Source organism: Drosophila grimshawi, unplaced genomic scaffold, assembly GCF_018153295.1.
Source record: "Drosophila grimshawi isolate 15287-2541.00 unplaced genomic scaffold, ASM1815329v1 contig_1377, whole genome shotgun sequence".
Lineage (NCBI taxonomy): Eukaryota > Metazoa > Arthropoda > Insecta > Diptera > Drosophilidae > Drosophila > Drosophila grimshawi.
Genome location: NW_025062900.1, coordinates 20,544,550 through 20,559,160, shown reverse-complemented (window position 1 = coordinate 20,559,160; position 14,611 = coordinate 20,544,550). Strand labels below are relative to the sequence as shown.

The 14,611-nt window shown below is 38.2% G+C and overlaps 10 protein-coding genes across 11 annotated transcripts; 4 read left to right on the top strand and 6 right to left on the bottom strand.

Moving 5' to 3' along the window:
• Nucleotides 1-60: 60 nt before the first annotated feature.
• Nucleotides 61-1,453, bottom strand: LOC6566716 (non-structural maintenance of chromosome element 4). 2 transcript variants are annotated; one of them, XM_032739211.2, is made up of 5 exons: nt 1,313-1,453; nt 1,041-1,258; nt 729-896; nt 309-641; nt 61-243 (listed from the first exon to the last, which is right to left on the bottom strand). In XM_032739211.2, the coding sequence occupies exons 1-5, from the start codon at nt 1,416-1,418 to the stop codon at nt 178-180; spliced, it is 891 nt and encodes a 296-aa protein (XP_032595102.1). In that variant the 5' UTR covers nt 1,419-1,453; the 3' UTR covers nt 61-177. The 2 variants fall into 2 exon arrangements, with proteins under 2 accessions (XP_032595102.1, XP_032595103.1); XM_032739212.1 differs by lacking the exon at nt 1,313-1,453 and having other exon boundaries at nt 729-877; nt 1,041-1,105.
• Nucleotides 1,454-1,582: 129 nt separating this feature from the next.
• Nucleotides 1,583-2,364, bottom strand: LOC6566715 (U6 snRNA-associated Sm-like protein LSm4). The gene is made up of 4 exons (XM_001993019.2): nt 2,347-2,364; nt 2,228-2,269; nt 2,057-2,155; nt 1,583-1,961 (listed from the first exon to the last, which is right to left on the bottom strand). The coding sequence occupies exons 1-4, from the start codon at nt 2,347-2,349 to the stop codon at nt 1,638-1,640; spliced, it is 468 nt and encodes a 155-aa protein (XP_001993055.1). The 5' UTR covers nt 2,350-2,364; the 3' UTR covers nt 1,583-1,637.
• Nucleotides 2,365-2,486: 122 nt separating this feature from the next.
• Nucleotides 2,487-3,723, top strand: LOC6566714 (CD2 antigen cytoplasmic tail-binding protein 2 homolog). Its single transcript, XM_001993018.3, has 3 exons — nt 2,487-2,680; nt 2,752-2,944; nt 3,019-3,723. The coding sequence occupies exons 1-3, from the start codon at nt 2,577-2,579 to the stop codon at nt 3,655-3,657; spliced, it is 936 nt and encodes a 311-aa protein (XP_001993054.1). The 5' UTR covers nt 2,487-2,576; the 3' UTR covers nt 3,658-3,723.
• Nucleotides 3,724-3,824: 101 nt separating this feature from the next.
• Nucleotides 3,825-4,922, top strand: LOC6566567 (cilia- and flagella-associated protein 20). The gene is made up of 2 exons (XM_001993017.2): nt 3,825-4,311; nt 4,373-4,922. The coding sequence occupies exons 1-2, from the start codon at nt 4,036-4,038 to the stop codon at nt 4,694-4,696; spliced, it is 600 nt and encodes a 199-aa protein (XP_001993053.1). The 5' UTR covers nt 3,825-4,035; the 3' UTR covers nt 4,697-4,922.
• Nucleotides 4,817-6,296, bottom strand: LOC6566566 (methionine aminopeptidase 1D, mitochondrial). The gene is made up of 3 exons (XM_032739483.1): nt 6,165-6,296; nt 5,218-5,891; nt 4,817-5,156 (listed from the first exon to the last, which is right to left on the bottom strand). The coding sequence occupies exons 1-3, from the start codon at nt 6,242-6,244 to the stop codon at nt 4,957-4,959; spliced, it is 954 nt and encodes a 317-aa protein (XP_032595374.1). The 5' UTR covers nt 6,245-6,296; the 3' UTR covers nt 4,817-4,956.
• A 42-nt stretch (nt 6,297-6,338) lies between these two features.
• On the top strand, nt 6,339-7,716 carry LOC6566565 (NAD-dependent protein deacetylase Sirt6). Its single transcript, XM_001993015.2, has 5 exons — nt 6,339-6,500; nt 6,554-6,681; nt 6,745-7,167; nt 7,227-7,350; nt 7,417-7,716. Exons 1-5 carry the CDS (start codon nt 6,435-6,437, stop codon nt 7,696-7,698), a joined length of 1,023 nt encoding a protein of 340 aa, XP_001993051.1. The 5' UTR covers nt 6,339-6,434; the 3' UTR covers nt 7,699-7,716.
• On the bottom strand, nt 7,696-8,684 carry LOC6566564 (COMM domain-containing protein 5). The gene is made up of 3 exons (XM_001993014.2): nt 8,237-8,684; nt 8,034-8,177; nt 7,696-7,977 (listed from the first exon to the last, which is right to left on the bottom strand). The coding sequence occupies exons 1-3, from the start codon at nt 8,542-8,544 to the stop codon at nt 7,806-7,808; spliced, it is 624 nt and encodes a 207-aa protein (XP_001993050.1). The 5' UTR covers nt 8,545-8,684; the 3' UTR covers nt 7,696-7,805.
• Nucleotides 8,685-9,433: 749 nt separating this feature from the next.
• On the bottom strand, nt 9,434-10,749 carry LOC6566563 (ER lumen protein-retaining receptor). The gene is made up of 2 exons (XM_001993013.2): nt 10,549-10,749; nt 9,434-10,484 (listed from the first exon to the last, which is right to left on the bottom strand). The coding sequence occupies exon 2, from the start codon at nt 10,374-10,376 to the stop codon at nt 9,738-9,740; it is 639 nt and encodes a 212-aa protein (XP_001993049.1). The 5' UTR covers nt 10,377-10,484; nt 10,549-10,749; the 3' UTR covers nt 9,434-9,737.
• A 102-nt stretch (nt 10,750-10,851) lies between these two features.
• LOC6566562 (small nuclear ribonucleoprotein-associated protein B) lies at nt 10,852-11,819 on the top strand. Its single transcript, XM_001993012.3, has 2 exons — nt 10,852-11,005; nt 11,169-11,819. Exons 1-2 carry the CDS (start codon nt 11,003-11,005, stop codon nt 11,760-11,762), a joined length of 597 nt encoding a protein of 198 aa, XP_001993048.1. The 5' UTR covers nt 10,852-11,002; the 3' UTR covers nt 11,763-11,819.
• Nucleotides 11,820-11,955: 136 nt separating this feature from the next.
• Nucleotides 11,956-14,520, bottom strand: LOC6566561 (WD repeat and FYVE domain-containing protein 2). The gene is made up of 6 exons (XM_001993011.3): nt 14,188-14,520; nt 13,767-14,114; nt 13,588-13,700; nt 12,896-13,022; nt 12,642-12,838; nt 11,956-12,582 (listed from the first exon to the last, which is right to left on the bottom strand). Exons 1-6 carry the CDS (start codon nt 14,346-14,348, stop codon nt 12,302-12,304), a joined length of 1,227 nt encoding a protein of 408 aa, XP_001993047.1. The 5' UTR covers nt 14,349-14,520; the 3' UTR covers nt 11,956-12,301.
• Nucleotides 14,521-14,611: the final 91 nt, after the last annotated feature.

The following is a 14,611-nucleotide window of genomic DNA, read 5'->3' as shown; positions in this document are numbered from 1 at the left end:
AAGGCATTCTGATCTTAATAGCAAAAATATATACTATGTACATTTCAAATTCATCTCATCTATGCTTTATTTCTCTTTGCTTTGTTTTATTTAATGAGAAAATGAAATTAGGTAAAGAGCATGCGCTAACTACTTATATTTGCTTTAATATCTCTAAGTTTGCCACAGGAATATTGATCAGTTCTCATCGAATTCAGTGCGCTTTAGCATTGGTTCCACGATATCATAGTGCTTGGCATATTTCTGTAAAGTAATAAATAAATATACATATAATAAATTTATAAAAACTGCTCGATGTTAATCAATACCTTGCAGAGATCAACATCCAAAGTGGAGATGGCCTGATAGGATTCATTTTCAGAGCTATCTTGGGGATTGCTGTTTAATCTCACTTGAGGCAGTCCGTCTTCACCCTTTTCAAGCGTAAGCAGATTTTCTTTGTTCAGAAACGAAATTATCAATGCGTTCTGCACGCTGTCCATAAAGTTGTTTGGATTACAGATCAGTTTAAAATATGGAATCGGTTGATTGTTGCCGGCACGGTAAATATTTTTAATCTGTTTCAAAACATGGTTGACAGCCGTTGCGCCTTCGCCATGCCGTTCAAGTTTATCGCTTTGAGTTGGACGCTTCTCCGCTGCCTAAAAAAGTAATAAGCATCAGATACAATATATATATATATATATATATATATATATATATATATATATATATATTAATAAACTTACATTTGATGTGACCTTGCGGGGAGCGCGTTGTTTGGGTATGTGCTGTTTTGGTTGTACATCAATAAAGGGTAGCATGGCAGCATTTGTAAAAAAGGTTACTCCATTCTGGCAAGCGAGACTGCAGATCTCATCCCAATTCTCAGTGTCATCTTTAAAAACATGATTTGTCTTTATTTAAACGTTGACGGGACTGTTTCATATCGACTAGGAATAGGCACAGAACGACATATGTACCCATTCCCAGTTATTTGAGGAGCCCTGCACACTGCTTGGGTGATCAGTTGTATTTGCAGGACTCCAAATTCCACTTACGATTGCCGTGCAGAACATTCTGTCTGTGAAATTTGAGTCAACTTGTATGGCCTTGCCAAGCACATCGTGATTCCGTTTAAGGAGCTCGGTGTCCAGCACAAGTTCGGTGGGATTTACTGGCCGACCGCTCTTACTGTTTACAATTTCATTAGCCTTAATCAAGATATTCTGAATATCCGATACCGACTCGACAAATGAGCGCGATTCAATATGTTGTTCTGTGGAAAAGTGCGACTTTAGTTTAATTATTGTTGCTATTTACCTTCACTTACCTATCTGTATGTTTTTCTCAATTAAATCGTTCAATTCTATAATGCGCAATTGTACTTGAGCATTCCCATCGACTTGAGTCGAATCCAATTCCTCTTGAGAGCTCATTGTTTTTTGAAAATGTTTTATCAGCAGTCAGAAATGCTGCAATTATAGCGATTCCTTTTCGATGATTTGATAGATGACCACAAATGTTCGATAATTATATCGGAACTCTAAAACGATATTAATTGGCACAAATCGACTCTCATCGTTGTTAAAATGCGGTGGAATTTATGGAAACGAAAGAGGGTTGCTATTTTAATCATGTATCAATATTACATTACATTACTTTCTAAGTTTGTTGCCCTGGGCGGGCGGGCGATTGCCCTGTCCTGATGGACCAGGACGCATATTGCCATTCCCCAGGCCCCCACCACCTCCTGGCCCATTGCGTACACCGAAACCATTGCGATTTCCGCTGCGGGGAGCACGCTGATTTTGATTCTGTGAGGAATTGCCGCCACGATTTTTGTTCATCTCGGCGCGATTTCGTGATTTGGCCTGAGCATCTTCCTTCACCATGTCGATGACTTCATCTGGAATACGCAGATACTTAATTGTGCTTCCTCGAATATAGCATTCTGGCATGCGCCAAAATCTGTCGCCATCCTGCAAAACGAAACGAAACCAGAATAATTCTCAGCTATTACAATTTTTGCACTTGCATGCCGGTGCTCGAAGCCGGTTGCGAGTTTAATTCATACCTTTGATGTGCAGATGACATCGCGTAAATTAATATTCATCCAGGAGTCGCAGCTTACCAAGTGTCCATTGTAAGTTTCGCCATTCTTAAGCTCCACCAGCTGAAAAAAATAAGTCAATTACAAATACAAACAATCCAAAAAAAAAAATTGGCACAAACATTGCAAACTTACCATAGGATGACTTTGAGCTGTTTTCAATAGTGACAACGGTAGCTAAAATCATTTAAATAACATATTAAGGATTTTAGTTGGTTTATTCACCTATGAAAACGCTTTAAACAAATACTTACCATTTTTTGTTTTTATAAAACAAGCATTGAGTATATTAGAGTTGAAAGCGCTAATGTTATCGATACTAATTTTATTTGCTTATTGCTCGGAACTAGATTGCGTGAGCCAGTGTTTCGGACCTTGTTCAATCGAACATTCAGTGCAACTCTGTAAGAAATAAAAACAATAATATTTATGTTCATTTGGTTACTAAATTACACTGAGGCAACCTAAAGAAATATATATAACGATGGCATCGAAGAGAAAACAGAATTTTGGCTTAGCTGATGGTGAAATATTTAAAAAGAAACACACACTCGACTCCGATGAAGAGGACTCGGATGACTACGAGCGGTGAGTAGACGTTAATGAGAGAATTATTCGAGTTTAGCTACAGATTTTAATGTGTCTTAATTTTATTGTAGTGACAATCTGAACGATAGCGACATTGAAGGTGGCGAGGAAGGCGTTGGCAAAGTTGAAGATGATGTCAAAATAACGCCATTCAATATGCGCGAGGAGCTGGAAGAGGGTCATTTCGATAAGGATGGACACTATCATTGGAACAAAGAAGCGGAAATTAAGGATAACTGGTTGGATAACATTGACTGGGTTAAGGTAAAGTCACTATTTAAAAGTTTCAAGTAGTTACATAATTAAGTATTGAATTACTAATCAAATTGATACTTTAGGTAGAGAAAGACAAGAACTACTTTGATCCAAACAATGAGGAACAAAACTCGGCCGATGGTCTCACTGTGAAACCATTCAATCTGTTAATGGCATTTGGCAAAATGCTGGAATTCATGAAGCCGGGCGAAAGTGTTCAAATGGCCCTGCAAAGATTGGGACGCAAGAGGCCAAAGTTAACCACACTCGAAAAGCTGAGACAGAAGAAGGCTGGCATTGAAAACACGGAATCGCAACAAATATCCAAGTTAACCGAACTGGCGAATGAGATTCTTACAAACACCGGTAATATGGACATATATCAGGAAACGTACGAGAAGATTAAGCAAAAGCTTGAAGATTTGCCAAGCACCAGCAAGCCAGCGGGGGAATCTTTTGATATGTATGCTGATGATTTCGTGGAGAAAGAATCCAAACTTTTAAAGGATTCGAAAGAGGACACTGAGCCTAGTACAAATGAGCTTCAATGGCAATTCAAATGGAAGCAGACTGATGAGGAAATTCAGGGCCCATTCAGTACAGAGAAAATGTACAATTGGTCGCAAGGCGATTACTTTAAGAATGGCGTCTATGTGCGCAAAGTTGGAGAAAATTCTAATTTTTACTCGAGCAATAGAATAGATTTTGATTTGTATTTGTAAACAATAAATATCTCTTAGTACTTGATTTTGATATATTAAAGATAATACTCGAAAAAATAAACAAAAGCTTTTGTAATTTGCTCAATTCGATAAATTGGCTTTACTCCCGATAGTTGAATGCTCAAAAGGCAATGCGATAGTTGGAAACTCGATAGGCAGTTTTCAACATCAGTGTTGCTAATAGCAACACATTGTTGTTTACAATTTTATTGACATAAGAAAATTCGTTCACTTTTGTATTTGTGTGTCGTAAACCCAACAAATTCCGGCTGAGCAAAATTGATCGGTCAGCGATCCCCAAAACTGGCCAAGTAAAAAATTGCGAAAGCTCGATTTACCGCTGACAAGCGTCGAATACCATTCATCTCATTGCGCGAAATGTTCAAAAACACGTTTCAATCGGGATTCTTGTCGATTCTATATAGCATTGGCTCCAAGCCACTGCAGCTGTGGGACAAGAAGGTGCGCAACGGACACATTAAGCGCATCACTGACAATGACATACAGAGCCTGGTTCTCGAAATTGTGGGGACCAATGTGAGTACAACGTTCATAACATGTCCGGCAGATCCAAAGAAGACGCTCGGCATCAAATTGCCATTTCTGGTGATGATCATTAAGAACATGAAAAAATACTTTACGTTCGAAGTACAGGTAAATCTCATGCATCTCCATCTGCAACCCTAATCATTAAATTGAATATTTGCCTAAACAGGTTCTTGACGACAAGAATGTGCGACGCCGGTTTCGGGCTAGCAATTATCAATCGACCACCAGGGTGAAGCCCTTCATATGCACAATGCCCATGCGTCTGGATGAGGGTTGGAACCAGATTCAATTCAATTTGTCAGATTTTACGCGACGCGCCTACGGCACCAACTACGTGGAGACGCTGCGTGTCCAAATCCATGCAAATTGCCGAATACGTCGTGTGTATTTCTCGGATCGACTCTATTCTGAGGATGAACTGCCGCCGGAATTCAAACTGTTCCTGCCGATACAGAAACCGGTTCAAAAGTCAAATGCCATATGCAGTTAGTCGTACACAAATAACTCCCCAATATATGCACATTAAACGCATTCCGATTAACGCAAAGACGAATGCTAAGCAACCAATTTATTTAACTTCAACAAACAACAAATCACGCGACTAAAGAAATAAATTATCATGCAAGCCGGCATAAGTATTTATTATTAACAACACACTTCTTTATGTTAAAAATAGAAGGCTCTTAACTTTGCAATAAATATTCACACCAAAATTATATACAAATTGATTGATCCTTCACTCGACGGCTATCAGACATCCTTTGTGGTGAGCACCTCAACGCCAGAATCGGTAATTAGAATTGTATGCTCGAATTGTGCACTTCGAGAATTATCCAAGCTGAGTGCTGTCCAACCATCCTCCAAGATGCCAATCTCTCCACCACCGAGAGACAAGATTGGCTCAATCGTAAAGGTCATGCCGGGCTCCATTTGACCAGGCACCTCATTATCTACAAACAGAGAAATGTAAATAATTAAAGTTATTATATATTTAATTATTACAGATCTTACCGTAATGATAGATCTCGGGCGGACCATGAAAGTAGCTGCCTATGCCATGGCCAATAAATGCTGCCACCGATTCCAGATCATGATCCTTGCAAAATCTCTGAATGCATTTGCCAATCTCATTGAATGCAACGCCCGGACCACAGAGCGCTATGCATCTGCTGAGACAATCGCGCGTGCAGTTAACCAGATACTGTCCACGCTCGTCTACATCACCAACCAAGAAGGTCTCGGAGCAATCCCCGTGATAACCATTCAAATAAACTGTTACATCAATGTTAATGATGTCGCCATCGAGCAATTGGCGATCGTCCGGAATACCATGACAAGCCACATTGTTAATGGAGGTGCACACGGACTTGGGGAATCCGGCGTAACGCAGCGGCGATGGATATGCATTGTGTGCCACAATGCGCTCGTGGGCAAACTCATCGATCTCATCCGTAGTCATGCCGATTTTCGCCATTTGGCCACATTGTCGAAGAATTTGGGCGGCCAGTTTGCCGCTGGATCGCATCTGATTTACTTGGTCTGCCGTTTTTATTTCGGGTCTTCCCATTGTGTTGCCTGCACCCATTTGTTTGTAGTAGTAGGGCGGTTTTATTATGTGCTCAGGAACGCTGCGCTCTTCCGAAACATTGCCGGTGGCTGTTATCTTATCCCATTGGCCCTTATCCCTGGAAAACAGAGATGCATTTCTATATAAAATACTTCCATAATTTACATTTACTTTAGTAAAAGCAAATAACATTATATATAATTTAAAATATCACATGGCGAAAACCGCTTGATATTCTTATAATTCATCATAATTGGTTGTATAATATATTGTTTTTTAAACTCATCATTTCTGAATATTATAGTTTACAGTTCATTCAATTTCAAACTGTGCTACTGAAAGAATAAGCGACAGGTGTACGATGACAAACTTTATATATAAAAGATCATACCGTTTCCCGAATTGAAACAAATTTCGCTGAATAAATTGTCCACAAACTTGCAATGCATTTTTTGAGATTTTTAACTGCATTTTGACTACAAACTAAACAAAAAACATGTGAATCGAACAGCTGATTGCTATTATTGTGCGATACTAAAACTATCGATAGTGCAGAAGTATCGATAGTCGAAGTTGTTCCTCTATCAGTAGTAAACATAAACAAACATGTACAAATAAAAACTAAAAAATTGAATCAAACAATAAAATAAATAAATATACAATGAGTTGTAATTATGCGGAAGGGCTGTCAGCATACGAAAATAAGGGCGTCTTAGGTGTACCAGAAGTAAGCAATAAATCGTTATATATATGCAATGGCATATTAATTATAATTTTTAGAACTTTGACAGCGAAGAAATTGTCAACCAAAAATGCAAAGAGTTGGCAAATTTAATAAAAGAGTCGAAACATGTTGTAATCCACACAGGAGCAGGCATTAGTACATCGGCTGGTATACCAGATTTTAGGTAAATAACAAATTAAAATAAAAATAAGTATGATTTAAACAACAATTATAATCATCAATTCAGGGGTCCTAAAGGAGTCTGGACGCTTGAGCAAAAAGGTGAAAAGCCTACTTTTAACATATCTTTTGACGAAGCACAGCCAACAAAATCTCACATGGCACTGCGGGCTTTAGTCGACCACGGATATGTTCATTATATCGTCTCGCAAAACATTGATGGACTTCATTTAAAATCGGGACTTGATCGCAAATATTTAGCGGAGCTTCATGGCAATATTTTTATTGAGCAATGCCAAAAATGTCGTCGACAATTTGTTCGCCAAACTGCTGTGGAAAAGGTGGGTCAAAAACTATTGGATCTTCCATGTAGATCCATTGATATGGACAATAGTCGAAGTTGCCGTGGTGGAGTTATGCACGACAATGTCCTGGATTGGGAACACGATCTGCCGGAACGGGATCTAGATATGGCATTTATGCATTCCACGTAAGAAATGTGCATATTACAGTTTTCCCATAAATCTAATATATATTCTCCAATAATAGATTAGCTGATCTTAATATTACACTGGGCACCACGCTACAAATCGTTCCAAGCGGCAATTTGCCACTTAAAAATCTCAAACATGGCGGTAAACTTGTCATTTGCAACCTGCAACCAACAAAACATGTACGTTGAAATATATAAATTTATATATTATAATTATAATTATTTTTGCTTTTTTTATGATTACAGGACAAGAAAGCATTTTTAGGCATATCTAGTTATATTGACGATATATTAACAAAAGTATGCAAACGTCTGGGCATAGAAATTCCAGATTATTCCGATGAATCGGATCCCACAAAGCATTCCAACATTGCAGAATGGACTCTGCCACAAGAATATGTAAAAGCTTTGGACAAACTATTCAAAGAACACCAGAAAATTACAGCCAAGAAACGCGAAAACAGTTCTTTAAAATGTAAACACTTAATTGACGAAAAATCAATTAAAAAGCGAAAATGCAGTGAATAAAGAATAAACTTACTTTTGTATATTCAATATTTCTTAAGCTAATTTTGATAGTTAACTTAATTTAATAACAGCACAACATTTTTATATATAATAATTATTTTTATAAATTAGAACTGCTTCAAAACAGGACGATTCTGCAAGGCTTGCAACTCGCTGAGCAACATTGCAACGCTGTAGCGCAAACGTTGAAACATTGTCAGTGGCAACTCCAAAGTGCGATATTCTCCATTGTTCAATTTGAAGTGCAACACAATCGTTGGCTTATTCAGCTGAGCCATGCTAAAGAGTGCAATATTTATTAGAATAATTATTATGCGGAAATAGAATCTACTTACGATGAGCTCAACGAAATATTTATGCGCCATTGCATGTCCTGCATTTTGGCCCTTTCCATTTTAGTTTCGGCAAAATTTCGACTAAGCGTTGTGCGATGATTGAGCAGCACCTTTGTCAAATCATCTGCACAGACATCTGTGAAACTAATGATTAAATCTATTAATTTATATCAATTCGATCTAATGTGCATGGTAAATGTTACCTGAGATCATCAGTTAGGCACTGGCGCAGCTCCTGATCTTTGACAACACCTTTTGGATAGCGCAAATACATTTGCATTATCAGCAGCACCATTGTAAACAGTTCGCAGAAATTCTTGGGGACTTCGTGTCCAGCATTTTTGAGTTTGTTTATTGCCAGCGCTAAAACATCGGGCGACGATTTTTTTGTTTCGATGTAATGCACAGAAACTTGGATGAGAACACGCAGCGACGATTTCGTCAATTGTGGCATATATACGGAATATGGCTTTACGCTTTTCAGCATATGATATCGAAAGTTTGACGACATTTTCGAGCCTTGCAAAATTCTTATTTATTTGTGCGTTCCAATTGGACTCGTTCGGCTTAGTGATGATCGGCATAAATAAGTTCCGTGAACAAATTCATCGCTTAAGCTTTTTGGAGGCTCTTGTTATTTCTATGTGCCAGTTCGACTGGTAAAGCTTAGTGATGATAGGCATCAAGAGTGAAAAAAAAATCATCGCTTAACCTTTGATATTTTCACTAGTGTCGTTATGCTAAATGAATTGCAATTTATTTGTACGTTCCAATTAGACTGGTTCAGCATAGAGATGATAAGTAATAAGTTTAGTGAACAAAATAATCGTTTAAACTTGAGTAATCGGTGGAACAGTGGGTTTTGTAGCACTTTTATTTTCGAAATTTTTCTTCTAGGTAATAAAGTTCCAAAAACAGACTTTTCAAAGTATCAGTTTTTTATTTTAATTATGTTTAAAATTTTTCAAGAATTTGGTTTACATCACTAATTGTTATTCGGATGAGGGACATTATTTCCATTTTTAAAACTATAATAATTTCGCTATGCGTCAGATTGGAAAAGTAATAAACTGTTGACTATTTAATGCAAAACCTGTTCATACGCGATGGATAGTGATTTTAACAGGCTATTGTACGATCAAGCCAGGATATTTCGCGTCCTTAAAAATTAAGTTTTGAGGTGAATACATTATAAACGATGTCCGCTTTATATCGAAACCGACCAGAAACGCTGATAGAACTGGTGGATTTATTATGTTTAAATTAAACTAAATAATTTGTAAAGATTTTGATTTTGGTTGTAGGTAAGTTAAGATACATATACATATAAATAAACATGTATACAGATTGCTGGATTGCTGGTTTTGTTTTTTGTGAATGCAGATGGAAATCATAATGAATAGAGTTTTTGTACATTATTCTGTATACTTTAATAATTTGCATGAGTTGGTATTATATGCATTTTTATATTAAACGGTGCCACAATTAAAATTTTATACGTTCTTTAAACTAATGCAACAAAAATGATTTTCTCCACTCTCTCTCTCGATATACAATATCTTTTTCACGCTGCTACTGTTGTTGTTTTTTGTGGTTGTTAAATGATTAAGAACTATAATTAACGCTTTGATAAGCGGTCCGCATCTTCACTTATTGCTCGTCTCTCGTCTGCTTCCTGTGGAATTGTTGTTGCTGGCTCGCTGCTTATGCTGGCAACTGTAACTTTTTGCCCTTGAGCACTTTGGTAATATACAAATAGAAGAAATCGCAGTAGAGAATCGTTTGGACAACGCCGGCAAAGATCGCAATCAGATCGTAGTGCGATTCGACCATATAGCGGTAGACCCAGTTGAGCAGATATAGAGCACGATACGAGCCAAGTGCAAATAGATAATGGCTTGTTATCGATTCAGCCTCGCCCGTCTTGCTAACCAGAAACAATTGCGGCAATATGGCAACCGATTCCAAATAGATCGAGAATGTCCAGAGCACCTCCATCACGGTGAACTCATGATTAATCACCAATGAGAGCAGGGCACAAGGTATCAACAGGAATTCGATGCGTAACGAGTCATGATTGTGATCGTAGGTGGCCTTAAATTTCACATACATCAAATAGACGGTGGCGCCTGATGTGGCCAAAAAGAGGACCTTCATCACCGAATTGTAGAGGCTGACGTATGTCGTGAAGAGATCCAGATAGCGTGTCAAATACACAATTGCAAATAGTATTTGCGATTTGCCCGATATGCCGGCGCAGGATCGTGTCTTCCATATTTTGAGTAATAGTATTATGATGGCAAACACATGCGATAAATCTCCAGCGAATCGAAAAATATTCATTCTGAGTGATTTGTCAGTTTCTTCTTCTTTTCCCTCTTCTTTTCTTCTTTTTTTCTATTTTTTTTTGTTAAGTGTTCTTTTGCTGTAGTTGCGGTTTTAGACGACACCCTGTATATATTTGAAATATGTTATTATGTTGCCACATTTCAATAATACCATTTAAATGACGTACTTTACCAATCAACAAAAAACCCACGGTATTTGTTTAATTTTCACTTGTTTTGCCAACGAGCTAAAAACTTTTTGGTGTTGTGCCGCCTATAAAATGTACGTAGAATGTCGGCACAAAAGAGAGCAACAAAGAGAGCCAATGTGACGTGGCCACATACATATATGAGCGTCTGTCTGAGTCGATTGAACACTATTTATGTATTCACTGCAAATTCTTAAAACCAGGGCTGCCATCGTCAATCGAATATAGAAAAATGCACTCACATTCGATAATTGATTTTCCTTTTCACAAATCGAGTAATTCACATAATAAATTCGTACTTATCGGTGCGTCGATATCGACCGAGCAGCATTATTTTGTTTAGCCATTTTATTTTCAGATAGTCTGCAAGTTAAATAAACGCTGCGAAGAATATATTAAATTATTCCATAGGCAATATCAAAAATTCGCCAAAATGGTAAGTTATAAAAGAGTGCTGTTCTTTTTTATCTATATGCGAGTAAACGTTTAGGCTTGCAATATGCCGGCCATGTGTAGTTTTTTTTATACCTTTTACACATTAAAATATGGTTAAATGTTTTCTATTTTGAATTTCTCTCATTATATTATTCCTTTCGCAGACTATTGGCAAGAATAACAAAATGATTCAGCACCTGAATTATCGGGTGCGAATCGTGCTGCAGGATTCGAGGACATTCATCGGCACATTCAAAGCATTCGATAAGCACATGAATCTGATATTGGGCGACTGCGAGGAGTTCCGCAAGATCCGCTCCAAGAACTCCAAGGTGCCGGAACGCGAGGAGAAGCGTGTGCTGGGCTTTGTGCTGTTGCGTGGCGAAAACATTGTTTCACTCACCGTTGAAGGACCACCACCCCCAGAGGAGGGTCTGCCACGAGTGCCCATTCCTGGCGCTGCACCTGGTCCCGGTATTGGCCGCGTCGCCGGACGTGGTGTGCCAATGAACATCTCGTCGGTGCCAGCCGGTTTGCAGGGCCCCGTTCGTGGTGTGGGCGGACCCGCTCAACAGCACATGGCGCCCATGGGGCGAGGTGTGCCGAGAGCGCCGATGATGGGCGCACCTCCGCCGGGCATGATTCCCGGTGGAATTCCTTCTATGCCCGGCGGTCTGGGACGCGGTGCACCGCCACCCATGAGAGGACCGCCACCAATGATGCGTGGCGCACCACCGCCGGGACGGGGTGGCTACTAAAATTATCAGCACTCATCTATCTTTGTAGTAAATAAAAACATAAATTTCAGTAACAAATCAAATGTGGATATTTTGTTTATGGTTAAGAATGCTTCCGACTTGGTAAACACATACCAGTTGGGAAGTCTTTCACCATGCAAGGGGAAGCCGAAGTAATTAAATCGATATGAAATAATAATGAAACACATAATTGTTTGAATGATACTCGTGATCTGATTTTATTGATATCCATGGATTTTAGTTTTACATCAATCTCAATTTGATGAAAATATAACTAATGCATTATTAATATATATGTTTATATATATAATTACGACGTTTTATGTTGAACATTGCTTCTTAGATTTATGAAAGTGCTTTCGTCTGTTTACCATTTGCACTTGTCGTATTTGTTTTTCAATACTTACATATGTATTTGGTATTATTTATTTTTGATTCATACAATACAATATAATAATAATAATAATAATTTTCTTTAGAAATTGAAACACCAAACTTGCGGTCAATTGGACACGGGTTATATATATTATATATGAATATTATACCCAGATGGTAGACAAATCCCACACTTTGATCAGCCGATCCTGGCCGACAGTCAGCAGACGTTTTCGATCCTCATCGAGGTCCATGTGCACAATGGAATGCTTGGCATCGTGAAAGGCTGCTAAGGAAGGACGCTCCACAGTCTGCAGCTGCTTGTAGCATGGATCGCAGCAGCGCACATCGAACTCAAATCCCATAATGGGTATGTTGATGCGATTCGTTGAACAATTATCGCAGACAGCCTTGCCGCAATGGCGGCAATGATGTTGTCGGATACCTGCAATAAAATATATTAGTTTTAAATTGATTTTAATTCGAAATGCATTGTTGACTTGCCCAACTGTTTCTGATCCATCATCGAACGGAAGTTCCAAAAGAATGGCCTGGAGCACAGCTGGCAATTGTTGGACTCCACCCAGTCGGGCACCTCCTTGCGCATAGCATTCATCTCCCAAAAGACAACAACGGAATCCTCGCCCGATGTAATTAGCTGCTGGGTGTGATTAGCGTATGCCAGTGCCGATACTTTGTTACTGAATTAAAAGATGTATATTATATATATATATAGATATATATGTGCACTTGCATACCCATGTCCTTGCAATTCGTAGATTGTACCTCGCTTGCCGCCAACATCCCAGACAATCACGGATTGATCGCACGCACCACTGAACAGCAACTGTGGTCCCTCCACCCATCTTAAGCATCTGATGCCAGCTGAAAAATAAACAATTGTTTGTTGAAATTTGTTACTTAAAGTATATTTAATAAATATATATAATAAAGTGTGAAAAATATGTCTGGTAACTGAACACTTTAACTGAGCTACATAAGAATACTATTCTAAATAATGTCGATTTTTGTTATAATATAAATTAATTATACAGATATGGTTATTTGATGCGAGGCATAGAGAAATTCATTGTATATAAACAAACTATATGAAACTTTCATGAAAGTACACAGCGTTGGAAACGAAAAATTCGTAAATTAAAGCTACTTATAAATACTAATACAAATAAAGAAAAACTTTGTTATAATTACATAGAAATACGATTATTTACAGGGAAGCAAATACAGTCAAACTTTTCAATGATTATACAGAATGATTATTTGCAGCGAAAGCATAAATTCATTGTTTATAAACAAACTACATACAAATTCTACTGAATTTACACATTAATACACATCGAAACTTTTGTTTAAACAACGTTCCTATTTTTAAAGATATCTAAGCCTTAATAAAATGTAATAAACAATTTAATTTTATTTTATTTTTTACCTGTGTGTCCTTTGAATGTGGTAATGAGCTGAACACCTTGCACATCGCAGCGCAGCATTGTTATTTGACCCGCATGATCTCCAATGAAGGCATATTTAGCCAAGGCGTCAAACCTAGATTAGAATATTAATCATAAATGGATGAGTGTTTCATTTGGAGATTATACAATTCACACTCACTGTAGGGCTGTGCATGATGTTTCAAAATTGTATCCGCCCACTCGCTTTGTCGTTTCCGCACAATGATACGCAAATTGTTTATCTTTGCCAGCGGACAAGATCCAATTGTGGGCCTTTGTGAAGACAACGGCGACAACTCGGCCCTGATGCGACAGATAATCACGGACAAATGATAACTGATTACAGTCCTCGGATAGGGTGTATAGTGTGACGGTGCCGTTGTCTTGACCAATATACAATTGTCGCTGCTCCTGAACGTATTCGATGGCCGTGCAACCGGATGGCAAACTCTTACAAATACTGGGCCAATACTGTCCCGAGTCTCGCTTGACCCACACACGCACAGTTCTAATAAATAATGGAATAGTTTTTATTTGTTTTTTTTCTTCTCACATTATTGGTTCATTGTTGTGCCACTTACTTGTCATCTGATACGCTAATTACACCATTTTCGCCTGGTATTAAAATGGCTGCATTCACATCATCGCCACTGCCCTCCAATTTACTGAGTAATTCGGGCTTTTTGGTCGACAAAAAGCGGTCATTGTTGCTGCGTTGCGCTGGTTTTATCTCGGCTGCCATTCTCAGAGCTATGTTCTACAAGTTGACGGAATTATACGAAGAGATAAGTCCGTTCAGTGTTGTCCTATTCTGTTTATTGACTTTCTTTTTTAACCGACCGAATGAATCACAAAATAAAAACTTATTTTATCAAAAATGATGATCAATGTGACCCCCTGTTAAAAAAATGGCTATTTCTTTTTTGCAGACTAAAATAAAAGAGGTCACACTTTTCCAATTAGAGCTGCTAAATGTATCGATATCTTGGACACTCGATACTATTG